Source organism: Filicampus tigris, chromosome 6, assembly GCF_054856515.1.
Source record: "Filicampus tigris isolate MCC_2025a chromosome 6, RoL_Ftig_1.0, whole genome shotgun sequence".
NCBI classification, from domain to species: domain Eukaryota; kingdom Metazoa; phylum Chordata; class Actinopteri; order Syngnathiformes; family Syngnathidae; genus Filicampus; species Filicampus tigris.
In genome coordinates this window covers 12076081-12102931 of record NC_141222.1, presented here as the reverse complement: position 1 = coordinate 12102931, position 26851 = coordinate 12076081, and the positions used below count along the sequence as shown (strand labels likewise).

The window sequence follows — 26851 nt, the reverse complement described above, 5'->3', positions numbered from 1 at the left end:
GTATACTCGACTGTACTATAGCATTTTAGTATACTGTGAAATACTGATGACTTCAAAGTAGTAACATTTTATTTTAAACTTACAAAGGAGCATCTTTCGAGTCCATATACTTTTGTGAATGTATTATTTCGCAGAAATCAAATGAATTATGAATGTTTCAGCAGCATAGTAAGCTACAGTTTCCCAACCAGGGTGTTGTGGCACAGTCATGTGCCATGAGGGATTCCTTGTGAAATGACCCAGTTTCACTAAATTTGTCAGAGAAGTATTACCTATTTACAACTGTAGAATGTATCTGGTCATCTTTCTATGCCAGGTACCTGTGTCTCCACCTGTTGCCATTCATACAACAGAAGGCTTCCTGTTAGTATGTCAGGTTTGTGTTCAAACATATTGGCCCACATTACACACTGAGTAGGTACATTTGAGTAAATTGAAACATGGTACTTATTTCAGTATTTATACTTATTGTGACATTTTTCAAATTTCAAGTGGAAGGATCGGCTCTTTTAAAATGGGGACAATCTGATCTAGTAGATAGATCACCTCACTTGAGATCACAGGAAATAGGAAACAAAAATCAGCCCACATGCGGCTGAGTGAATAGTTTAGCTAAATAGCCCTAAATCGAAACCCGTTAAATTTCAATGGCACTGCTAAACCTCTAGCGATGCGATATGGTAACTCTGGTGGTGGTGGTGGGGGTAATTACTAGTTTAGTTTAGAGTCTGTAACCACACTGACAGGCACAGGCATAATGGGAGTTTGTTGAGTCCCGACGAAGAAAATTTGTCGTAAAAAGTATTTTCTCAATGCAGTATTTCAACATTTTTTTATACATCTAATCAGTTCGTTCCTGTTCCTAGTCGGAACATGAGACTGGAGAAATTCCCTCAACTCAGATATCCGGTTTATAAACCGGAAGCGATTTTAGGAAGCTGTTGATTGGCTAAGCGCTGTTGCTATGACTTCTGTTCAAGACGCTTCGGCGTCTGCAAATTCTCACATACGTCTTCCACAAACCTATTCTTTTATCATGTGTCTGCCTTGTACCGCGATTAACTTGTTTTCAAATTTAGATTGAAAATAATTTCTAACAAGGCGAAGCATTGTAGCATCAAAGCGCTGCACGCATCGGACAGAATAGATCGAATGAATCTCAATTCTCATCAAGATGAAGGTTGGTATTACATACAATAAATGTAAGTTTTATTTGTTGTTAGCTGAACATCATTGAGTTAAATGGAATTAATATGTCTTCACTTAGCTAAAAACTTGCTAAAGGCCGTGCTAATTAGCTTACGAAACTTAAAAAAAACATTTTGACAAGTTTATAGCAGAACTGCTTTTACATCTCATCTTCTTATTAAATGAATTAAGTGTATATTACATTACACTGCTACTGGATTATTCCAATTCTCGTTATTAATAGAGTTTGCTTGTGATCACCAATAAGTATTTACTATTGGACACTTGTTGCACATGATGAAGAGTAAAAACTAGATAAGGTTGTTATCTGCCTACCTTTCCTGAGTGTAATTATGTGTGATGTGTTGTGTCAGTTGAAATCTATTTATTTTTGACTAAATTTGTTCGAAAATGGTCTTATCTTTTTGTGTCCACAGAGCATTTTTACTCTCATAGACAATGCTTGGATGGGCTCAAAGTTATTGTACAAGTGGCAAAAATCCCTTGGAAATTATATAGCTGTTGCAGGGTAAGTGAAAATGGCTGCTATTTTAAATATAAAATTTGACCTGACTAAACGCATGCACAATGTGATGTGTTGTATCCAACCCAACAGACAAGACAGCTCAGTGAAAATATTTGATCGCCATGGACATAAGTGGACTGAAATCAGCCTTCCGGGGTATGTGTCGGGGAAAAGCTAAACAATTGATGCCAAAGATGTTTTTGTTGTTGAAATAATCATGTTCCCTTTCTTTTTACTGCTACCCAAGACGCTGTGTGGGGATGGACTGGGATAAGGATGGGGACATTTTGGCAGTGATAGCAGCAAAATCCAGCTCCATATACCTATGGGATGCCAGTGTCAATAAAACATCCAAGATAGACAGTGGAATGAGGTATACTTGCATTCAGTGCCATAATGCAAAAGTATTGTGTAATTTAGATTCGCTGTTTTAGCAATGTTATAATGACAGTAGTGTACTTAAGTACAGTAACTAGAATGTTATTCGGTAGTGAAACTAATTTCTATTTTCTGGAAATTTATCCGGATTATCACCAAAAGTAACGGTTCTTCCTTGGTACACACTCCAACCATTTACAAAGCTTTGTGGACATCGATTTTGTATTGGTGCAATCCTTCTTTTTTCCCCCCCACTGTTCACGGGTTATTGTCAATTTGACTGCTATAAAAATGGCAAATAGATCAACAAAACTAGTGGCGGAGATTGAGATTTTTTACCGTATATTTAACACTAATTAAACATTTTTTAGTCGTATTTTCCATGTTGCCCAGACAAACTGACCAATTTCGGAAGTGGAATGATTAAACTTTTTTTTTCCCCTGACAGAGATCACATTTCTCTCATTGTGTGGTCAAAAACGGGTCCCCTGCTGGCAGCTGGGACTGCCAAAGGAAACCTTTTAATCTACAATCAGCAGACCTCACACAAGATCCCAATATTAGGTAAATGACATAACAAGCATGATCTTTTTCAGCATTTGAACTCATTTTTTGTCCTTTTCCTCTCAACTCTGTTGCCGTGGTATGGCAGGCAAACATACCAAGAAAATCACCTGTGGCTGCTGGAACGCTCAGAATCTGCTGGCCCTTGGCTGCGACGACAACAATCTGAGCATCAGCAATCAAGAGGGGGACACGATCCGAGAGGTAGTCACACGGAATACAGAAAACACATTGTCAGCATGCAGCTGCACACCGTTCCTGATTTGAGGGGCACTCATATTTACGTAACAGGAGTATGGGAAATATAAGTAACTGTAAACAAGTATCATGAGATCCTAACCACATGCACATACAATGTACTGAGCAGACATGTTTTTATTTTGTTGCAGATAAAACTGCGTGGTGCACCTGCCGACATTTACTTTTCCATGATGAAGACTAGCGAAAGGACTTCACAAGGAGAGAACACTGTGAGTTTCTGTGCGTCGTTTTTCAGCGACACTTTCAACACCGGGTTTACTCTGGTCATTCTGGCTTCCTGCCACATTCCAAAAGCTTCTTAGGTAGACTGACAATTTTAAATTGTCTTAAGGTGTGAATGTGAGTGCGAATGTCCAGGATGTATCTTGCCTCTCTCGCTCAAAGTCAGCTGGGATTGGCTTCAACTCACCCCCGGCACACGAGAGGTTTAACAGTACAGAAAATGTATGGATGGACAACTCATTAGTTCTACATCCCAACAAACTACGACCACAACAACAAACATACAGTTTAACGAATAACTCTCTGATTTCAATAAAATGCATTTAATATTATCTTAGTTTAGAAAGACTTGCTGACATCACTTGCATTGTGTTTCATCAAAGTGTGCTGTGTTTTTATAGAATTGCATTGCATATACTTACATGGCATTTTACTGTCTAGGTGAGTGTCTGCGTGGAAAAGAAAATTTTAGTCCTTTTCAGCGTCACCAACACAGACGACTGGTATGAGCTGGCGTTTGAAGCCAGTTACGGGCGCATCGTCTCTTATCGCTGGTACACCACAGACGCACACACGCACAACATAACATAGTGTCTTTATGTATTGAAAAAAGCACTATGATGTTGTTTTATGATTATTATTTTTATTATTATGGCAAAATACACATGATTAATATTCTCAGGGATTTTTTTCCCCTACTTTTAACAGGTTTGGTGATGGTTATATACTCATTGGCTTCTCCCATGGTTACTTTGTGGTCATTTCCACTCACGTGAAAGAAATTGGACATGAGCTCTGCCAGGCTCGGAACCATAAAGACAGTCTTAACAGCGTAGCCATCTCATCTGCATTAAACAAGGCTGCTTCTTGTGGTGACAACAGGTATGTCCAACCTCTGAATGGAGGTAACACTAATGTGATGTACGATGAAACCAACTAAATCCCTGTGTACATTGCAGCATAAAGATCCACGATCTCTCGGATCTGAAATACATTAGCAACGTGATTCACCTGGAGGATGAGACTAAAGGTGAGGAAGTTTCCCGCTATGCAATAGTTTTAAAATGTACCAACCATGTCTCTCTCTGACTTGACTCCCACTCTGTCTGCTCAGGTCTGGACCAGCTGAGTTGGACAGACGATGGCCAGCTGCTGGCAGTATCCACACAGAAAGGCACTCTTCATGTCTTCCTCACAAAGCTTCCTATTCTGGGCGACAGCTATGGAACCAGACTGGCTTACCTCACGTCTTTGCTGGAGGTCACAGTGTCAAACTACGGGGTGAGCACTCGCATTGTTGGAATCCGAAAGACAGCTCACTACAGTCAATTGTGCGCCTTAGTAACTGGGTTGTTTTGCAGATCCCTCCTGTGGCCATACAAGTGGAAGTAGAACCAACTTTCATTGCTGTGGGACCCTACCATGTTGCTGTTGGAATGAACAACAAAGCCTGGTTCTATGCACCACTTGAACAAGAATCTGGTGTGTGTCATGTTAAACAATCATGCAAGTCATATCACTTCATGCAATTTGTTTAACTGGACTATTTCTGTTCAGCTTTTACCAAACTGAAGGAGATTGAGTACTTTGGAACGGTCGCCAACATGTGTCTTAATGCAAAATATGCTGCAGCATTGTTTGATGGTAAAGTGCAACTGCACATGGTAAGTCAGATTTATTTAGATGTTAGTGAGTTACAAACAACGTATCCATGCTTGTTACCTTGTTTGTCTTCTAGATCGATGGCAGCGAGCAGGAGGAGAGGAAGCAGATGAAGTTGTTCCCAGACGATGACCGAAAAGGTCGTATCCTTTGCCACGCTCTCACCGCTGACTTCCTCTACTACGGCACCGATGTAAGGCTCGGCAAATGACAAAACACTCGCTCCTTCATCCAAGTTTTAATTATCTCTATTTCCAAATGAACACATGTATAATTCCTATATCACCGTTTGTTCACTGTATTCCTTCTGTTGCTCTTCCAGTTAGGTAACGTTGTGTGTGTCCTGGTGGAGGATTGGGAAACTGTGAGCACTTATAGCCACACCGTGGCAGTGAGTAAAGTTTTCCCAGATGTAAATGGCACCCGGTTGGTCTTTATTGATGACAAGAAGAGCGGCTTCCTGCTCACCCTTTCAAGTGTGAGTACATACAACGTGCACTTGAGCAGCTCAAAACACAGCCAGTTGTAGACCAAATCGTTTTCGAGTGTATCTGTGGCAGCTAAATAAAGAGTCTGGCATCATTGCAGAACACCACAATCAAACAAACAAATATATTACATTAAAAATAGTAAGACGACTAAGGATATTCTTCCTTGACATGTGGCCGTTGATAACAAGGGGAAGACAAACTATGTTTTAGAAATGATGTTCCTCCCATTCAGGGCTCCACTGCACCGAAATGGTCGCATTTTGCCCCTAAAATTCGAGATAGTGCGAGTACTTTTTTCATCTATTCGTGCTTTTGCGACTTGTAAAATTTGCCCTGTTTAAAATTAGTGTTATTAAATATTTCTTTTGCTGACGAGCTGTCTTGACCACCGTTAACACTCCCGCTAAGAAACAGACCACACAGGCAGAATTATTTCACATATGACCAGCAACCCAACAATAAAGAGGTCGATGACCCTAAACATTGTCAAAGATGGCCGTTGATACATTGCAAACGCAGTTATATAGCCACTTGCTGTCGCTGAGCTACTTGGATGGTGTGTGCGGCTATAAACTCATCCATACGAATAACACATTCACTGGGTGTTCTGTTTAATGTTTTATTAGTACTCGGCAGTACACTCCGTATGTTTTATTCGTCAAGTGACGGTGTATCACTTATTATATGACTACTTCCGGTGATGTAAGTGTGATGGCAAAATAGGCATGAAATTCTGTTTAGGGATGAGTTGCTGCGTATGATCAGAAATACAATGAATAAGTAAGAGGAAACGTGAATATTTACTTTGCAAGACGATTTACAATGCATGAGTGCCCTTAAATGTTCTGCTTGTGCCCCTAAAATTTCAAGTGAGGGGCAACTGTGCTCCTAGTAAAAAAAATTGGTAGTCTGGAGTTAGTTTTGTTGTTGCAAGTGAAAATTCGATGTCGGCCAATGTTTTAGGTCCCGTCCCACTTCGTTGGTATATCAAGTCATGGGTGCCGAAAGTGGTTCAATAATACACCATTTTAATAAAAACTATGACAGTTAGGGCTAATATGTACCATTTTGATTTAGAGGTTGGTTTTTTTTTTCAGACTCATTCAATCCCAAAGGCATATTTATATGTCCTTTCTTAGTCCAGCCTTTCAATCTCAAGAATTCATTTACCGGTGTATTTTATTCAATTTTGATCAAACGTTAGTGTAAAAGAGGGTCTGAAAATGTCTGGTACTGAATGAGTTAAAAATCATTCAGTAGCTATAGTTTGGTCAGCATGGTGGGTGTAGTAGGTAGGACTTCTGCCCCACAGTTCTGAGGTTTGGGGTTCGTTGAAAATCCTGCCGAACAAAGATTGGATGTTGGAATGGAAGCAAGGTAGTTGACATGAGGCACAAGTGTGCCTGCTTTTCAAAGTAAAATGTCTTTGACTCAGCTCTCTCAGAAGGAGATCTCTGCTCAAATGCTCATGTTCTGTCATTCCAGGCAGCAGACTTGTGCCTTGAGCTTCCAGACTTCTCCCCCACCATCACTGGAGTGCTGTGGGACAACTGGCACGCTGACAGGGCAGTGTTTGTCGCTTTCGACGATGACAAAGTCTACACCTACGCTGTGCATAAAACCACCATATATGGTAGGGAATGCCAAAGGTGTCATTTTCAATGTTATTTTCTTGTAAATGTTAGCATCGGTAGTGTAGTGCCATTCACCGTCATCCTGTTATTGAGCGGCGACCAGAGCAACAGGACTGTTCTTTTCATCTGTATTTCCACATCACCTGGTCACCTAGGCCCGCGAGTGGTGTTAGTGGGGAGCACTCCACTTCTCTCCTCCCAGAAGCCTTTGCTGCTCTACAACGGGGTGCTGACGTGCCAGACGGCGAGCGGCAAGATCAGTGAAGTGGCTCTGAGCACACACTCGTTCCTCGAACACTCAACAAACACACCGTCTGGGTCACAGCCAGAACTTGGCAACCAGCTCACGCAGGCCCTCCAGCTTAAGAGGTCAGCTCCACTGCTTTTCATTGGAGAGCCTTGATTTATTGGCACTGCTAATTAGCATTCATTAATTTAGAAAATAATTGGAGGCTTAAAATCTTGTCTCCAGCAGTCGCCAATTGACCAGTCACAAGTTTCCATAATTTTCTTTCACACTCTCTCTGGCAACTCAGCTAACCAGTTTTATATTTTCCATATTTTGCAGTTGGTGGTACTGTTAAATCATAAAATATTTTTTTTGTTTTTAACCCTTTGGTACTGTAAACGGTTAGAATTTAGAATTTTAATCAGTGCACAGGGTCCAAAACATTGCAGTCTGTTGCTATTCTACTCCTTCAATGAGCATTTACTGTGAGTATGACATGGTCCCTAATTTTTCCTTGTGAATTAAAAAAAACAAAAACATCCTGCACGGGGACATGATTAACTTTTCTATGGTTAACTTGTATGTATTTGTCAAGTCTTTTTAGCCTCTTCTTCTTACAAGGACAGTGGTGAATAGTGTTCCATTTATGAAGGGGAGAGAATTCTGACCTGAGTGCACGTGTGTCACAAGGTTTTATGACGCCTGGGATCTGTGCTTGAACGAGGGCAGCGAGGCCGACAAGGCGGAGATCGGCAAAGCCTGTCTGGTCCACATGGAGGTCGAGCTGGCCATCCACTTCTACCGCATGAGTGGCAACGTGGGCATGGTGATGTCACTGCAGGCCATCCAGGTATAACTATCTAACAAATGGAACATGAAGTTGGTGAATTCACGAAGGTACACTAAACATTTTTTTCATTCATAGGGCATCGAGGATAATAACTTACTTGCAGGCCATCTGGCCATGTTCCTGGAGGACTTCTGTCTTGCTCAGGATCTCTATCTGGCCTCAAGCTGCCCCATAGCTGCCTTGGAGGTCAGATACATAGATGTACATACATAGTCGATGCGTCGTTTTTTGCTGCAGCATTCCAAACTGGCCGGGGGTTGTAAGTTTAATTGTCTTTATTGTTTAGATGAGGAGAGACCTTCTGCATTGGGACAGCGCTCTGAAGTTAGCTAAGGGGTTAGCAGAAGACCAGATTCCGTTTCTCTCCAAAGAATATGCCGTTCATCTGGAATTTATGTACATATACACACTCAGACCAATGCTAATCCTGCTATGATCTGAAATGTTAGATCTGATGCATTATCTCTCGCTCTCTCTTTCCTCTTTCCCCTCTCTCTCTCTCTTTCCTTAGTGGAGACTACATGAATGCTCTGGCACACTATGAGAAAGGGATGACTCATAATAATAAAGTAAGTGCAATAGATAATACATTGTCACAAAATATGGAAATAAGTACAACTTACTTCAGTTTTTGTAAAAAAAACAAAACAAATAAATGTTTTCCCTGTATGTACATACACACACATACATACATACTGAGGTTGTGGGTTCAAATCTGGCTCCGGTTTCCTCCCACCTTTCACAAACATGCATGGTAGGTTAAGTGAAGACTCTTAAATTGTCCGTAGGTGTGAATGTGAATATGAACGGTTGTTTGTACTGTCTGTGTCTATGTGACTGACTGGCGGCGACCAGTTCAGGGTGTAGTCTACCTTTTATCCCGAGTCAACTTGGATAGGCTCCAGCACATTGTCCAATTTGAATTAAGGTGATACAGCTGTAATGTTGTTTTTTTTTTTTTTTTTTAAATGAATGTTGTCTATTTTTTTTGTTTTTACTCTACTGTTTTCTTACTATGTTTCTCTTGGGATGCAGTTCCAGGAGCATGATGAGGTGTGCCAGGCAGGCGTAGCCAGGATGTCCATTCGGATGGGTGACATAAGGAGAGGAGTGGCACAGGCTATTCAGCACCCAAGTAGAGTCCTTAAGAAAGAATGCGCAGCCATATTGGAAAGCATGAAAGTAAGAGTTGGCTTTTAGCGCCTGTTATGTATCGAAACAACTATTATTTTTGTGCGTCTGTTCGATTGTTTTTCGTTTGTTTCACAGCAATTCTCCGAAGCTGCTCAGCTCTATGAAAAAGGACAGTGCTATGACAAGGCAGCATCGGTTTACATTCGCTGCAAAAACTGGTGAGAAAAGGGCCGAATACTGCAACACTCACATCCTGAATGTGGTCCCAAGTTCTCGACAATGAAACAACTCCTTTTTCAGGGCAAAGGTGGGCGAATTACTGCCTAATGTCACCTCCTCCAAGATCCACCTGCAGTATGCTAAAGCCAAAGAGGCGGATGGAAAGTAGGTTCCACTTGGCGTCTCCACTGAGATAAAAAAAAAAAGAAAAAAAAATGATTGGGAATGATTCTGTGTTAATCAGTTATAAGGAGGCAGCACAAGCCTATGGGAGCGCTAAAGACTGGGACAATGTGACTCGCGTGCTGCTGGATCACCTGAAAAACCCAGAAGGTGCTGTTCGCATTGTACGAGAGACGCAGAGCATTGAAGGAGCAAAGATGGTGGCCAGGTGAGACTAAAGAGTGTGTAGGTTTATACACAAACATTATGCAAAAATGAATGTGGCTGTAGTTGGTGTACAACTGCATTGTAAAATACGGAGAGATATTCAGCCAATTATTAGATAAATGATTGGTTTTCTGAAATATTAGAAACACTCACAGACCCTCAAACTGACAGTTCTTGTGTCTGAGCTCATTTGATTGGGACATGCAAACGACCACACACAACCACATTTGTTATGTTACAAAAATACTTCCAAGATATGCTTTTCATACATTCACTTTGCTGTTTTGTGTCACGGGAACAGCTCTTATGATGGGTTTGTGTCTTTGCAGATTCTTCTTGTCGTTGAATGACTACGGTTCGGCCATCCACTTCCTGGTGCTGTCTCAGTGCAACGATGAAGCCTTCCAGCTAGCTCAGCAGCACAGACAGATGGAAGTCTACGCAGACATCATCGGTCTGTGACAGTCAACCCTTGCAAGTTCAAATACTGCGTCATTGGCGTCATTGCTTTGCACCATTTGTTGTCTTTAATGCAAAGTGAAACATGCACTCGACCTCTTTTGTGTGATCACCAGGCTCTGATGCAACACTGGAGGATTATCAGAGCATCGCTCTCTACTTTGAGGCGGAGAAGAACCACCTGCAAGCTGGCAAATTCTTTCAAAAATGTGGACAATACAGCAGAGTAAGAGCTTTCTTTCATCAATATCACTGTCGCTATCTTTTCACTTAAACGCTGAGGTAACCATACATTTTAAAAGCCTGGAATAATTTGCTCACAATTACACTGACCTATTGTGAAATCTGGGCCCGCTTAGTTGAAGACAAATCTGATGATATATTTGCAGATGCCGTGATGTATTATTCTGTTGAATGAATGGCGACAGGTGGTTGCCGAGTAAATTGTATCTCCTGCCCTCTAGTGGTAGAGTGTTGAGTGTCACTGCCTGGCATAGATAGATGAACAAACATACATTGTTTGTCGTAAATAAATGATAGGGATAGACCAATTATTGGCCAGGCCAATTTTCGGTGCAGATATTTGGCATTTTGACAAATATGTTGGCATGGGCCTTTTTTACAAATCTGAGTGAGGTACTGCTTAAAGATTTTAAAACAGGGTTAACTTCAGGGTAGTTTTTAATTTTCACCTTAACTTTATAAGATATGCTACTGATTCTGGGAACTCCATTCACTTTTTACTTTTGTTAGAAATTAAAACTAAAATAAGTGTGAAAGTTGAACATTTTCAGTTCTTTTGAAATTTTGGAAAACTATTTACTGTAACTGTAGAAAACTTTGCAGAGTTATTAGGTTTGTTTTTCATTTCACTTAAGACATGCTGTTGAAAGCTCCCTGAACCTTTTGTTGGAATTAAAAGGCATCTATTCTCTATATGTTTAAAACAAAAAAAAAACAAAACCTTCAACATGTTGAAAATTGAAATGTTGTTTTAACAAACATGTTTAATGGCATTTCAACAAGGTTACGTTTTTTAAATTTTCACCCTAATATTTTCACTTTTACACCACACGAATATCGGCTACGAATATCAGTTGTCGGCACAATTGGCTACAAATAATCGGCATCGGCCCTGAAAAAGACATATCGATCTATCACTAATATATAGTGATTGAAAATGATTTCTGACCAATGAAATAAATTTGGATACTTTCCCCACGGTAATCACTGGAACACAGCATCAACCTTTCTTTTTCTCTCCCTCAGGCATTGAAGCACTTTCTGAAGTGTCCTAATACGGAAGACAGCCTGGCTCTGGACATGGCCATTGAGACAGTGAGAGATCAACGTGTCCAGTGCAAAATCACTCTTATCAACATTTAAAATTCATGTATTTTATATGTTTACTAACAGGTGGGCCAAGCCAAAGACACCTCCCTGACTAATCTACTAATAGAATACCTTATGGGGGAAAGCGATGGCATCCCGAAGGTGATGATGACACAGTGTTATATGAAGCCCTTTTTATATTTTATTGTGACAGTTCCAGCCTAAACTCGTTACATATAACCGTCTCCGTCAAGTGAGATACAACACAACAATGCCTTTGCAAAGATAATAATGCTCATCTTTAAATTACTGCAATTATACAGCAATGATCCTGCAGTTAAGAATAACTACTGGTATAATTGTTTGCTGTTTCACATCGAAACAACTATTAGAAAATCATCTCTACCTCAGCAATGTATGAATGTGGGATTGTAATGAAAGTTTTAAGCACGTTTTAAGTTTTTCTGCTTAGGATGCCAAGTACCTGTTCCGACTCTACATGGCACTGCAGCATTACAGGGAGGCTGCTCGCACTGCCATCATCATCGCTCGGGAAGAGCAGAATGCAGGTATGATTCCCTCCATCCCAAAAGCCGTTTACCTTCCATTGCATCATATAATACATGTGATACAACAGCTATGCTACTAATTGATTTTCTGCTGTGTTTCTTGTGTGTCTCTACCAGGTAACTACCGTAGCTCCCACAACGTGCTGTTCAGCATGTACACACAACTGCAGGCCCACAAGATAAAGATTCCTGCAGAAATGGCCACTAACCTGATGATCCTGCACTCTTACCTGCTGGGAAAAGTGAGTGCTGATACAACAAATGCCTTTGGTAGTCATGCATTTGTAAAGTTGACAGTCAGAAAAAAACAAAGCAAAACTTTTGTAGGGTAGGTTTATTGTAAACTTAACTGACTCAGAGTTCTTCTTGCCACTTTTTGCCTTTGCCTTTGATGTAAAAATCCTGTTTCTGGAATGAGGAAAAAAAAGTCATTCTGAATATTAAAAGTATGGATTTTTTTTAAGCCAATGCCTAAGCCAATTTTTTGCAGGGTAACCGACTAATCGGCTGATTAACTAAAAAATTATTATACGTGTGAATTATATGAGGATTTTCACTATTTGCAGGCCGCCCTGGTCCCTATTCACAGCGAATAGCGGTATTCAAGCGTAAATGTATGGTTCAAAAAATAACTTTCCTTGCACAACTTCCTTGCATTGCTCACCTCAGCATTGCATGCACAAATTAAGATTTGCTTTGTTTTGAATGACAGGTCCATAAAATGACCTGTGACCTAACCCTTACAAAAGGTTAGGGTTAGGGACATTTGGCTTTTGGGTGAAATTTCAGGACAAGCCCAAAATGCATTCAAACCTTTACAGGTGAACTTAATGTGACCTTATCTTAGCTTTTGAATGAACATGTCCAACTGTTAAATGTTTCAGTACTTTTTGCACAAGTAACGACCAATCACGGCTGAACTGCTTTCTGAAGCTGAGCCGTCATTGGTCAATACCTAAGCCCTGAGCAGTTGTGATGTCTTTTTCAGTTGACAGAAGTGACAAAATGGCCGCCCCCATAGATGGCTAAAAAGGGGTGGATTATGCTGCTTAACGCGTATTCCACAAATGCAATATTAATCAGAAATCCATTTTTCACCTGGTGGCCCTGCTGGGAATATATTCTTGAAAAAAATGTGTTCGGGTTGATTTCCCATTTAAGATAGCTTTGAGAGTAATGAATACATTATAGAGAGTACTTGTATCACACAGTTGACACAGTGGATGTGATTTCAATACACTATAGCAAATTAAATACTGTTAAATAGAGACATCCCAGCCTCGATAAAGATGAGTCAAATTCTGTTTCACACTGTGCAATGACAATAAAGATTGTAGTAAAAAAAAAATGTGTTTCCATCCAGATCCATATCAAGAGAAAAGACCACCTTAAAGGGGCCCGTATGCTCATTCGTGTCAGCAAAAATATCAGCAAGTTTCCTGCACGTAAGTCATAACACACAATGCATTCAATGTCAGCCTGTATAGTGTTGTGGGTGAGCTGGAGCCTATTCCAGCTACTTTGGGCTGGACTGGTCGCCAGCATACAAACAACCAAACAACCATTCACACTCACTGTAACTCCTATAGACAATTTAGAATCTTCAATGAGACTAATAAGCATTTTTTTGGAATTTGGAAGGAATCCGGAATGTTCCGAGAAAATTCAGCATTCAAGCCCAGAACTACTGACATGCTAACCACATGTTCTACCGTACCGCCACATAGCTTTCCCATTTGTCCCAGAGAAATGCTTTCAACAAGGTTTCACTCGTGTGCTGTGTTGCTGCAGATGTTGTGCCCATTCTGACATCGGCGGTCATTGAATGTCACCGAGCCGGGTTGAAGAACTCTGCCTTTGGCTTTGCTGCCATGCTCATGCGCCCCGAGTACCGAAACGAGATACACCAGAACTACAGGAAGAAGATCGAGGCTATGGTTCGGTGAGCGACCAGCATGAGCAACTCTCCGGACGTCAACTAACTTCACATACCACACACAAACACACGCTTACGTGCTTATTCGTGTGCTCAAAACAAAGGTTACTGTTTTATTTGCAACACGTTTACAAGGATGACAAAATGTTGATCTCTTTTTGAAAAATGATTTACCTTTTATCAAAGGGATGATCAAATTTACTGTCGTTACTGCTGTAATGTACTAACTTTACCACTAGATGGAGCAGACACGCGGTAAACTCAGGTGTCACCAAGTTGGTGCATGAGTAGCGCCAAGGACCACTTGAGGAGTCAGTGAGCCTGTTCTAAAAATAGCTCATCAGTGACATGCGTTGAATTGTGAAGAAAAAAAAATCTTCACGTTTTTCGTTGCTATTATTTTTAAATCATACTTGCATTGGTGTAATTTGGGGAATGACAATGACTATTAAAAAAGTAGTATAGGTCAAAGGTCACTACTGTAACTCATGACCAAATCATAGCGTTCTTGGGGAAAATCCGGGGGTCGCAACTATGTTGAGATGATTTATCCCCTGAAAATTTGAGTAAATTTGTGTGAAGTGTGTAAAACTGCAGACCTTTGCCTTTAATCAATAGCCAAGAAGTAGCACAAAAAGGTTGGTGACCCCTGCTGTATCTCAAGGGTGGGCACATACAGTTCACTACAATCCGACCCACATCAAAATCTTCTCAAATGCTGTAATATTGTTGCATTAATTTAACCTCTTTCTAAAATTGGTGGATTCAATTGATTTATTGTGTATAATGACATTTTTAATATTAGTAATACAAACAGTTTCATTTAATACATTTAAAATGTTAAATGAACATAATTAAATATATTATGAATAATAACCTTAAAAATGACTGAGTCATTTCATTATCCAAATGAACTATTTCATATATATTTTACGTAAGCAAGTTAACTATTTTTACCTCATCTATGTCATCTGGCCCATCTGGCTGTTTTTGGAATCAAATGCATCCCTTGAGCACAAACGTTCATTTTTACTCTCGCCCCCTGACAATCCTCAAGAAAATCAAAATGTTCAGTGGCATGCATCATGTGGTCATCTATCATTGACCTATCTATTCATTTCATACACGACTTTAATTTTGTTAGGCGTCCAGATACGTCCGAGTTGGAAGAGGAAACTACTCCGTGTCCTTACTGTGGCTTCCAGCTTCCGCAGAACGAACTGCTTTGCATCTCGTGCAAGAACAACCTGCCCTATTGCATCGCCACAGTGAGTGTGCTCTACCACTCATTAGGCTGATTAAACACTTGACAATTTCCTCCCAGAAAATCACATCTTGTTTCTTTTCATCTTGCTTATCATCATGATAGGGTCGTCATATGCTGAAAGAAGACTGGTCTGTGTGCCCTCATTGTGAATTTCCTGCACTCTACTCGCAGTTCATCCTGTAAGTAAGAAAAAAATGCACATGCTGTTATTTGGAGCTATCGTTGTTGCTATAAATAATTTGACACAGCCAAACTTTAGTGAGACAAAATGAATCCATCATTTATTATTACTCCTGGTTTTACAAAATTGATTGAAAGATGGAGCTTTGAATGAGTGTATTTCAAAAAGGTGACTCTTCTGTCCTTGATGAATTTCAGGTTGCTGGAGACTGAGACAGTGTGTCCTATGTGCTCCGAGACTCTGAGCGCTCAGCAGGTGAAGAAGATAACGGATTGTTCCAAACATTTGCAGACTGATCAAGTGGATCAGTGAAGGTGACAGTGAAAGTTGAACATGGAAATTTGCTCTCCTCTCGTCGGAATGTTAATAGATTTCAAATCAACTTTTGCAAAAGTGAAAGCCCTTCCGAAGCCAGTCTTTTCCCTCAGATGTAGAGTACACTGTTTACATTCTTATAACTTTAATACGAATGGGCAACATTGAGATGAATTTGAAACTTTGTAAAATAAACAAACCCCGGATATCAACAAAGATGCTTTGAAGCCCACTAATGGACATGTACAGTATGCCATGTACAACATATTGTAGGTAATTGTGGTTCACCGTGTAGCACACAATTTGATTCCTTTTCAATGCGAAGTTTGTAGCAACTAGACTCTCACCCCTAAAAGACTCCTTACCCTTTTGCTGTTGAACAAATCAAACGTTTCATGGACAATTAATGATCAGAAACATTGTCATAGAAAAGTACAAATTTTATTTTTTATTCTTTATACAAAGGACTGTTTACCCAGGTTTTTTTTTTTTAAACAAAAATATAACAGCTTCTCATTGACATGGACTGAAAAAAATGAGACAAAAATATAAAATACCAACAAATGTAAAATAAAATTGGAAAGGCAGAAAAGCAGATCACATTGAACAAAAATTGTCATAATAAAGAGCGTACTTTAAAAAAATAATCATAATGGAACTTCCTCATCATTGTTTCAGGCAGTAGAGGACAGCAAGTGCTTTAACCAAATAGCTCAAAATTCACTGAAAGGCATCAATGCTGAAACAATGTGTACTGTACAGACCGTATTGTTGAAGAGTGTTTTTTCTTAGTTCCACTCACCCAAAGTCCACTTTTGACTTTTAGGCTGCGGCCTCATATTTGACAGAATTCCACCCATCCCTCTTTGACACTATGAACAACCCCTTTTTAACTTCCCACATTGCATGGAACAAACTAGTCTAACCAGATGGAACACTGATGTCAGATTGTGAGCAGCAGCGTCCACATACATATGCAACCCTTTTCACGTTCAACATGTTTGTCAAAACAGAAAGAAAATGCCTGTTACACAATACACAACACATCAGTAACATGCATTCATTCGGCAACAGAACTAGCGAGATGAAAAGACAAGTCCAAACATATGGAATGATTACAGCATCAAGCTGTGTTTGGAAATCGAAACACAGCGTTCCAGTTTAAAAAGAAAACGTCCAGACAACAAGGTGAACATCACAACATGAAGCGATTCAGACAACTGGCCAGCGCTCATTTTGGACTATTGTGGAATTTCAATTTGACAGTGACCGATCTTGATGTCTTTTACAACACTAACCACTTTTGAATTATTTCCGGCACAACCACACAAAACGAATTCCATCATGTGTAAACGACTTTTGCCACATTTTCAAATGTTCAGCTCAGCACTAGTCAGCAGAGCACCGTGTCGGCAAACAGCACCTCGTGAGAACGATAATGATATTCTTTGATACAAGCGCGTCAGAATTATACTGTTGGTGTGACATACGCACACCTATTAGCGGTGCATAGTAATCTTCACCTCGTGTATAAATTGACTCAAGATGCAATTGCATAAATAGCAAACGCTCAAGTGCATAGTCACCGAAAACAACAAACCGAGATCAGAAGTTGCGACTGGAAGTCTTTGGTGGAAACCATGAAATCGTCACGCAGGCTAATGTTGCCTGTGTTTTAAGACTACATCACATTTTCGTCTTTTACTGACAAAATACGACCGTTTCAATCAGTCAAGTTGAGATTGATTGCGAAAGCCCACCAGTCGTTACCAGAACACTGGTGAGCCGACATTAAGTTCATGCTTTAAGTCAGCAGGTGCACTTTGGGCGGCTCAAATTTGAGATCTCAAGGCAACCTGCTACTTGTCAAACCAAATAAACATCTCATCTTTAAGTTAATTTCATAAGAGAATGCAGTTCAGTAACCCTGTCAGGGTGCATTTCCAAAAACACAGACTGTCAATCGTTCAATAGCTTATATGTTTTTTTAAGGGCTTAAGCTGATAATTATATTTATTCAAGTAAAATTTCCTTTTCCTTTAGTATCAATCCTGTAATTAAGTCTGTGTGACCTGCCTTTTTGAGCAAAGCACAAGACGGGGGGAAAAAAATCATTGCAACTTTTAAGTCCCCCGTTCTTAATCAAAAAGTCACAAGCTGCTGCTTACCGCATTACATTCATTTCTTCGTTATAGTAAAAATGTCAATTTGCAGCACAAATAATATCATCAGCGCCTGGCAATGGAAAACAACTGGGAGGACGGACCGATGAGTAGCAGCCTCAAGAAGCCCCACTTGGCCTCCTCTGCACGCTCAACACGCCTAGGTTTCAGTCGGACAATTTACACTACGAGAGCAACAAAGAAAAGCGCTTCACTACAGGAAGTCGGAGCTTGGAGAGATTTTTTTTTTTTTTTTTTTTTTAAGTAGTCAAGCTTCTGGATGGAATCTTACAGTGAGATGGTGTTAAGTGTTTGTGAGCTCATGGCACGATCAGTTCATTGAGCAATCTTCTCCCTCTGTGTCCGTGTCTGTGTCTGAGCAGGCGGTGTCCATGGCGACGTGGGCGGGGCTTACTATGACAGCTCGTCTCTGCTCCTCCTCTGCGCTCGCTCTCCTCTCCTGAGTGCGCTCGATGTGATGGATAGCCTGCAAGGAGCAAACGGCGGATGCAGCAAATATTCCATTAGCCCCAATGTTAAGTACACCTCCACTATCTAATGGGATCCGATACTTTTTTTTTTTAAATGGGATCCGATATGAGTGCTGTGATCGAAAGTGTTTACAACAGGTTTATTGTTGTGATTGTAGTTCATTATACTCTTTTTAAAATTTTAGTAGCAGTATGATACTGTACACTAGGAGTATCAACACCGTATGTCATGGACCGCAATGTAGTTATTCTTTCCCTCCGAGGGCTGTGATGACTGTCAAAATATAAATAATTAGGGGCCGACCAATAGCGATTTTTTTTTTACACTTATGCTTATAGATATATGGCTGATTCAATCATTTAAAAAAATGTATATAATGAATAAAATACATTATTTTTGGTCCCTTAAGGCTTATAACAATAAAAATATTTATTGGCAGAAAATTTGTTTTACAATGCGTTGTACTTTAGTATTTGTTTCAGTTTGCACCAGAGAGAAAATTTATTCTAAAGGGGGTTTGGTAAAAAAAAAAAAAAAATTGCGAGTAGAAGTTTTCGTTGACGATTTGCTTTAGTGGGCCACATGAAATGATGAGTCTGGCCGGATCGGGTAACTGGGCCTTGAGTTGAGTTATCGGTCTGTGTACTGTAGGTATGATGCAGTACAGTTATACACCGCTGCAAACTACAACCATTATGACATGGTAAAGGAATAGGTCTTTGACAGGAAACTGAACAATTATTGTTTTCATCAAGGCAGAATATTTCGATAGAACTCGTGTATTGGATGCCATTCGATTGTGCACGTGTTGTGTATAATTTGAAATATGCAACAAAGGAAATACCTGCACAATGGTGTCCAGGTTTTGTCTCGACGTGGACACTGTGCTGTTGTGGAGAGACGAACTCATGGTGACCACGGTGACGTGGTGAGGGTGTTGCTGGGTTAGTGTCGGCGCTGGCACGATGACTGTTGGGTGGTGAGTTGAAGCGATGGGAGTGGGAGGGGCCACCACCTGAGGTCACATACAAATCAACTTTGTTCCATTGTAGGCGAAAAACCGGTCACTTCAACAGTGTAAATACACAACAATAAATGGATTCAGTTGTGCCTGATTACTTTAGAGCAAGAATTTTAATCATTTGTGGTACGAAATAAAACCATTTGCATTTTTCATCACTCGAGTCTTTTGGAATGCAGGTGGACTTTTAATGTATGAATGTGTGTGTGACCAACCTTTGGACTGTGAGGTGGTCTGTCTGCCGCTTGGATTTGCTGTAGCCGCAACAGCGTCTGGCTCTGGAGCTGTGCGTGTTCCTCCTCCACCTGCTGGGTGATCACCTTGAGACGATCCGGGTGCCCTTGGGTGTCCAGAGAGCGCACCTGCATCCAAACATACGGAAGCAACCCGTATTCCACCAACTGTGCCAACTCAACTTCACATGTAAAAGACGTCAGTTACTTATACATAGAAATGTAAGTGCGACAAAAATTGATAGAAAGAAATCTAAATGGCATGATTTAGAATTATATTCCCTATCCACTATTTGTGAGTTGGCGATTGTGTAGTGTTGTTGGAATGTGTAGTGAGTATAGGTTAGGTTGGCCCTTTTCGTTCCTCGCCGTTTCTAACGGGACCTGAAATATGCGGGGAATACAAACGACTTAGTTCAACGGTGTGTTCACCTGCTCCTCCAGCTGCAGGCGAGCGGAGCGTTCTCGGTCCAGCTGTTGGCGCAACTCCAACATTTCCCTCCTCAGCTCCTCCACCTTCTCCTCATCTAGAGTGTCCGGAGACCCAATGCCTTCATCTTTCTCCTCCGCTCGTCGCCTCTTGGGTGAGGAACCACTGAACTCCTGCAGTCACATTGGGGGAACAGAGTGAGACAATAGTCACACACCTTGCATGACTTAACCCATTAAGGACTAAAGCGCCTGTCTCAACAGCTCCCCAAAACCTAAGGTTGCCTTTGGAATTACCCTTGAAAACCTGAACATTTCCCAGAAATTCAACACTTACAAAATTATTAATATATCAGCCCCTGTAGCAGACAAACATGATTCCAAAAGAATTAAAGAGCTAAGACGTGTGGCTTTCACACAGGCAGAATTTATTATTGCAGTGGTACATCTACTTACGAACGTCTCTTCATACAAAATTTTCAAGCTACGAAACGCTCAACAGGAAAATATTGCCTCTTGTTACGAAAGAAATTTCAGGATACGAAAGGTAAAAGTATGGGCTGCTACTCGCAGTTTTTTACCTATGCTATTACTTAGCATCTTCCTGGCGCCCCATTGGCTAAGAGGGACCTCTTCCGTATGTGTCTATGTGTGTAGATAGACAGCGTAGATATGTCTGCAGCGTCCTCGTCATTTGCCCCTTGGGCCATGAGGTGTTCGGATAGTTTTATGTGAATTATAAATGAGGAAAAGAAAAAAAAAGGAGAAAAACATTTTTTTTGTCCATACAAACAAAGCAAGAGATAATAAAAAAGTATGAAAGGGGGATGCGTTTGGTTGATCTCGCCAAAGAATAGGACCGTAATGTATCGACAATCGCCACGTTATTAAATCAGTTCTTTACAAAACGTCAGGCAAAAACCACTTTGGAGAGAGAACATGAAGCAAAGAGGACAAAAAGCGATGAGGACAGCAATTAAAAGGTAAACGACCATCATTTTTATGCTTTATAAAACATTTATGTCTGAATATTGAGGGGCTTGGAACGGATTAGGCCATTCACATGGAAACCACGTCTCTACTTACAAAATTTTCTACTTAAGAAATTCCTTCCAGAACCAATTAATTTCGTAAGCAGAGGTACCACTGTATTTACTGTTTCAATCGATGATGTAAAAACGCGTCAGTGCAAGAGAAGCACCATTTTAATTTTTTTTAATTGAGTGGTAATTACCATCCTCTATTCTGTTACAAACACGTCTATATCATCATTGTCTACAAACCATATAGTATCACGTTCGACTGGTTCCGCTGGTCATGCGTGTCGTCTATATATCACTGCCGTTACTTATCAGAGCTCCGGGCGATCGACGGCGTCCGCCATTAGGCTACCTACGGCTCTAAAAAATTCCACGACATCCTCCGCGGTCTCGCGCCACCCTCACATGTATATGTTGATGCATTAAATTGGCTAAGAGATCGAGAATTGGATTGAAAAATGAAAAAGACGTATCCGCTCTCCCGGCTTTAAGTTTGAAATGACGCAACAGCGCTCCCGGCTCTAGTGGTAGAAACGCGGTTATGCGCTCCCGTTCTTATTCTTCGAACAAGAACACAAAGGTTACTTGCATGAGAGATGCAGGATTTTATCCGGGGCAGGATAAAAGCACTTGGGCGTACCTGTATGAAGCGTTTGAGCTGGTTGTTCTGTGACAGGAGCTGCGTCTTTTCCTGCTCCAGGGTGAAGATGTAGTCTGCTGTCTGTTGCAAGATGGCCGCCTGCAGAGAGACCCAAAAGTTCACACCAAATACAACAGATTAGATCAGCATGCTTCGTATTTTTGTTGCATTTTCAACGATTGTCAAGTGTTTCTGGCAACTGAGCCATTACATAACACTTAGAAAAGGGTCAACAACATGTCTTCAAAAGTTACATGAAAACTTCAACAATTGTTCCCTATAGTTTTCGACAGTAAATAAAGTTCTCCAAAATTTCAAAATGACAGAAATGGTAAAATTTCACTTATCTTTGTTTTGATATCAAACTAAACCAAAAGGTGCAGAGTGTTACCAGGGACAGTTAGAATCTCTAATAAAGTTAACTGAAAATTTAAACAAATAGTTCCTTGAAGTTAACACAGTTTTAAGTTCATTTATTATCGGCCATCAGATTTTTAAAAAAGGCCGATACCGATATTCAACAAAATGACGAATATTGGCGCCGATAATCGGCCCACCCGGCCGATAATCGGTCTATCCCTAGTCTTTATATAGTGGATTTTCACCCAACATGTGTAGGGCGTTCAATTCTATGACCATGTACCTTGCTGAGTTTCTCCCCATCTGTGTGAGGCAGGAGTGTTTTCAGGGACTGGAAGCCCGCATTGATGCTCTGCATGCGTCGCCGCTCGTTGCTGTTGGCGATTTCGCGTCGGATTCGCCTCTCTTGGTCCTGTGCCGTCTCTGGACTGAACGGGATGTTGGCCAGACTAAAGAACAGTCACAGGACATAAGTGATCTTTTATATGAGACTGGTAGAAGCTGCCTGTAGCAACATCACAGGAAATGTAACTGCTCGAAAGTGGGACAGAAGCGATACTTCATCTGACAAGATGTGCTATTGACTCAACACACAAAGCATCCATATGCTGGACAAATTTACAGCCACACTAAAATATAATACAGGCTCAGACAGACGCTAAAAATAGGAGACTTGGCCTAACTTTACGAGGACTTAATCTTGACCTCTTCACATTCCTTGGCCTGAACTGCCAATGGGTCCCAGAGTTGAAATTAACTCTGAGTTGTAACCCACCTCAACCTCAAGGTTGTCGCTGAACATGTTAACCATTAAAACGAGATTAAGGCGCAGAGAGAACGACTAACCCGAGGAAACAAACCAGCAGAACTTGATTTGAGATGTTCATGAAACACTCAAGGTCAGATAGGATCATTGTGGGTGGGAAAAAACAACAGATAGTGAAAGGGAATTTTCTACTGACTAGCCAGTAACACTGGCAGGAAAAACAAAACAAAGTCTAAAATGATTGTTAAATGCATTTGTTTCACAGGATTTCCAATCCATAATACAAAAAAAACAAGCTCTTCAAAGAAACTTGGGTTTCAACAGCGCTGTCAGAGAGGCCCTAATTTAACATGTTTATGTGTATTGTGTTTGTTATGGTATTATACAATACAATTTTATTTATAGAGCACATTTCACAACAGCTACAGCTGTAACAAAGCACTTTACAGAACAACAAAATAGCCATACTGCAACAAGTGAAATCAACAATTTAACACAAAACACTATACAGTGTACAATGGACACCGGAAGCACAGCCGAAAATTTGTCAGTCTCAGGTCAGACCAAAAGCCAACGAATCGAAATATGTCTTCAAACGGGTTTTAAAAATGGGCAGAGAGGAGGTTAACTTAGCTGTAAATATGCTCATGCATCCAGGCCATTGAATCAATCACATCTGGACAATTCAGGTTGTCGTTTCACCCTCCTCCGAGTAGGCTTCATGCTCCAAGGCAAGATGGGGACCTTTAAAGAGTTCATGATCAAAGGCAAGATGGGGACTTTTAAAGGGCCCTTGAGCATGAGCTGGTGAAATCTGCTCGGATCAGAGGAGAAACGTCTTCAAAGACAACCTGAACAATCCAGTTATGGATTTAATGCCCCCATAAGTGTAAACGCAAGAATATTAAACTTTACGGTTCGGGTTTTAGGTTTCTCGCCTGGGTTAGGGGTTTGTAGTTAGGGCTTCAAGCGAGTGTTAGGGTTTAAAGGGTTTTAAATTAGGGTTTCAAGGCTAGTTGTTAGAAATTCAAGTGGGGTTGTGTGTTGACCTAGTGAAGACCCCAAAAGCGTCCCCTCAATAGTTTTTTTTTTACCTCTTTTTCATTTGGTTAATTGAAATTGTGTATTAAATGTAATTTTGGAAATATAATCTTTGTGTTATAGATGTCAAGATCATAGTATCTGTGTATGTAGTATATGTAACACGCTTGAAATACGTCTTTAAAATTTTCTCGTTTGTAATTTTTTTCTGGACAGTATGCCGAAAATAGCCCTCTGCTAGCCTGTCCAGGTGTGCCTAATGAAGTGTCTGGGCTCGTTCCTGAGCTATCATCAGTTGTTTCAAATTATATGTTGACTAGTGCACGCTTACTACAATGTAGTTATTCCTAAACTGCCCATTATTATTGTTTATTTTTTTGGGGGGGGGGCGGCGCTGTGGGGCTTCGGCGTGGCAAAGTTAGAAACGAGCTCGGCTGTTGTTTGCTTCTGCTTTGGCCGCTATGAACTGCGCAACCTCCAACATGGCCGCCGGAGGGCGCGTTGGCCAGCTGGTAGCAACGCACCGAATGTGACTCCGCTCCTCTCTTCCAGTCCACCACACTCACTGAGCACAGCAGCAGTAGACAGGCACGCAGGCAGCACAAGGCCCCCGGGCACCGAGGAGAACAATGCTTTCGAACGTTAGCGCCGTGCTAGCTGCCAACGTTCACTTCCGCCACGCCACAAAAAAATAATACCCATTAACGGCCGCGCGGATGGCCCGACGGGTGTGTCAGTTGAACCGACAAAGCTCAGCCGAGGCTTTGAGCGAGCAGTGAGCGTGGTTGGAAAAAATCGTCACGCTGTTAGCTTGGAGAGTTAGCAGCACAAGCGCTGCTACTGCTTTGCCTCCTAAACGCAAAATCCACAACGCGAGCATTAATGTTCCGAACGTGTCTACATTGGTCCAACGCGAAATGTTAGCAATATTGAGTGGGTCACAAATACGTGTTTGATGAACCGAATTTGGTTCCAAATCGCGAGACTGTGGCGAACACGTTAACCACCACGTGCTCGACTGCAAATGCCATGTATCGATTTCATGTGGTTGATTTACATATTTTGGGAGCGAATGCTCCCTTACATGTCTCGCGGGGCAAAGCTTGACCCTCCCGCTGACGAATGTCATGATAAAGGACGACTCCATTGAGCGTCCGCTCGCACGGAAGGGCTGCAGCTCAGGTAGTAATCCGCCACTTTGTACAACCTTGCAGCCAAACTATCGCATGCTAGCAGCTAACGGCTAGCGAGCTACGCGAAGTCGAGCCCGCAACGCACCGCCACATCCACACAACGTGCTTCTTCTGAACGTACCTGCACAGTCCCCCAATAACATCCTTCTCCGTCTTCTTGAACTGCTGGAGGTTCGGAATCTTCTCTGTCGGCATCATGAAATATTCCATGCTTTCAAAGCCACCCCCTGAAACGCGTGTTTTGCCCTCTCTCCCTCCCACTTCTCTCCTTCGGGAAAAAAAGACTGTAGCTCGAAACGCACAGTCGCTGTAGTATATTCTAGCAGTCGCTCACACGCCAGACGCGCGGTGATGTGAAGAAAGGGGTTCAGAAAAACAAAAGTTGTAGCTGTCCACAGCTGATGGGGTTCCCTCCAATGTGTGCGCGCGCGTGTGTGTGTGGCATCTTGCCTCCGCCTACTACGTGTTTGTGTGTATGTCTGTTGCCTCCGCCTACCGTGCGTGTGTGTGCGTGCGCGCAGCTGATCTCCGTGAGGCGGGAAACAGCTGGTTGGAATCAGCCTCCTTCCGGCAGGACAAACAAGCCAGCAAAGGCGAGGCGAGCAGCGAGTGCCTGTGCAAGACAAGAGCCGCTCCTGGATTTCATGGAGCGCTCAAGGGGCGCGGCAAACTTTCAAACCTTGATGAGGTGGAGAAAAAAAAAGCGAATGCGTATGTAAAATTGTTTATTTCTAAAAATAATTCATTTTCATGCATTCCTTTTAAACATCTATTTGTAATTCCGTTACAATGCTAATTAACCAAGTAGCAATAAGCAAAACCAGTTTATTTCACTTACTTAAGATTTTTGAAATCGTGTCATTCACAGTAAAGAAATGTACCAACTATTAAATGGGATAAATAGATACAACAACAAAAATGTAAAACCTATATACCTCGAGGTAGGAGTTTAATTTGTTCCCTGATCAAGGTTCTAACTTAAAAACACTACGTATTTAGTTGTATATCAAATCAGTTTTTGAGGAAAACTGATTAGATAATCCGTTTTCGAGGAAAACTGATTAGATGGAGAAAACAAATTCTCCATCTAAATCAGCTGTGTATTTTTGTCGCGGGTGACATGGTATAATCAGGGGCGCATCCATACAAATTTAATAGAGGTGGCCATGGTGGGACAGAATGTTGGGATGGCACACCAAAACTAAAAGCCATAATTTCAGGAGATCGTTATACTGTTGTAGTAAACCGGCCAGTAAAAGACTATCAGAGAGCCTTAAATAGGAAGTCAACCCAAACATATTTTTTTCCACAATATCTTCTGTGCAGGCCCACTGGTTGAGACAAGTCATTCTGATTAATATTGCGGTTGTGGAATATTAGTTAAGCAGCAAACTCCACCCACTTTTATCCATTTCAGACATGACATCACAGTGTCAAAGGGCTCAGATAACGACTAATCATGGGCCAGCTAAAGAAAACAGGTGAGCTGTGATTGGTCCTTACCTGAGCCATGAGACACTGTGATATCATTTTCAGTTGACAGTAGTGACAAAATGGCCACCCCCAGAGATGGCTTAAAAACGTGTGGTTTAACTCTTGCATTGTTTGCAAGGCATTGTTTGAACTAGTGGGCTTGCATAGAACATCCATCCATCGATTATCGATAC

General features: G+C 41.2%; 2 protein-coding genes across 2 annotated transcripts; one reads left to right on the top strand and one right to left on the bottom strand.

Annotated features, from left to right (window-relative positions):
* The first annotated feature begins 928 nt into the window (after positions 1–928).
* On the top strand, positions 929–18904 carry wdr19 (WD repeat domain 19). Its single transcript, XM_086033359.1, has 37 exons — positions 929–1180; positions 1626–1717; positions 1805–1870; positions 1962–2087; positions 2541–2656; positions 2745–2860; positions 3046–3126; positions 3581–3693; positions 3848–4021; positions 4099–4169; positions 4254–4420; positions 4501–4621; positions 4697–4803; positions 4878–4994; positions 5124–5279; positions 6778–6925; positions 7082–7295; positions 7846–8005; positions 8081–8191; positions 8292–8401; positions 8517–8574; positions 9041–9187; positions 9275–9357; positions 9440–9523; positions 9603–9749; positions 10078–10202; positions 10324–10433; positions 11477–11545; positions 11624–11701; positions 12012–12108; positions 12226–12350; positions 13472–13553; positions 13900–14050; positions 15189–15312; positions 15414–15490; positions 15690–15806; positions 18353–18904. Exons 1-36 carry the CDS (start codon positions 1175–1177, stop codon positions 15802–15804), a joined length of 4044 nt encoding a protein of 1347 aa, XP_085889485.1. The 5' UTR covers positions 929–1174; the 3' UTR covers positions 15805–15806; positions 18353–18904.
* On the bottom strand, positions 16227–25668 carry LOC147145840 (transcription factor AP-4-like). Its single transcript, XM_086033360.1, has 7 exons — positions 25306–25668; positions 22468–22633; positions 21825–21923; positions 20148–20318; positions 19698–19844; positions 19306–19476; positions 16227–18456 (listed from the first exon to the last, which is right to left on the bottom strand). Exons 1-7 carry the CDS (start codon positions 25392–25394, stop codon positions 18301–18303), a joined length of 999 nt encoding a protein of 332 aa, XP_085889486.1. The 5' UTR covers positions 25395–25668; the 3' UTR covers positions 16227–18300.
* Between the last annotated feature and the right edge of the window lie 1183 nt (positions 25669–26851).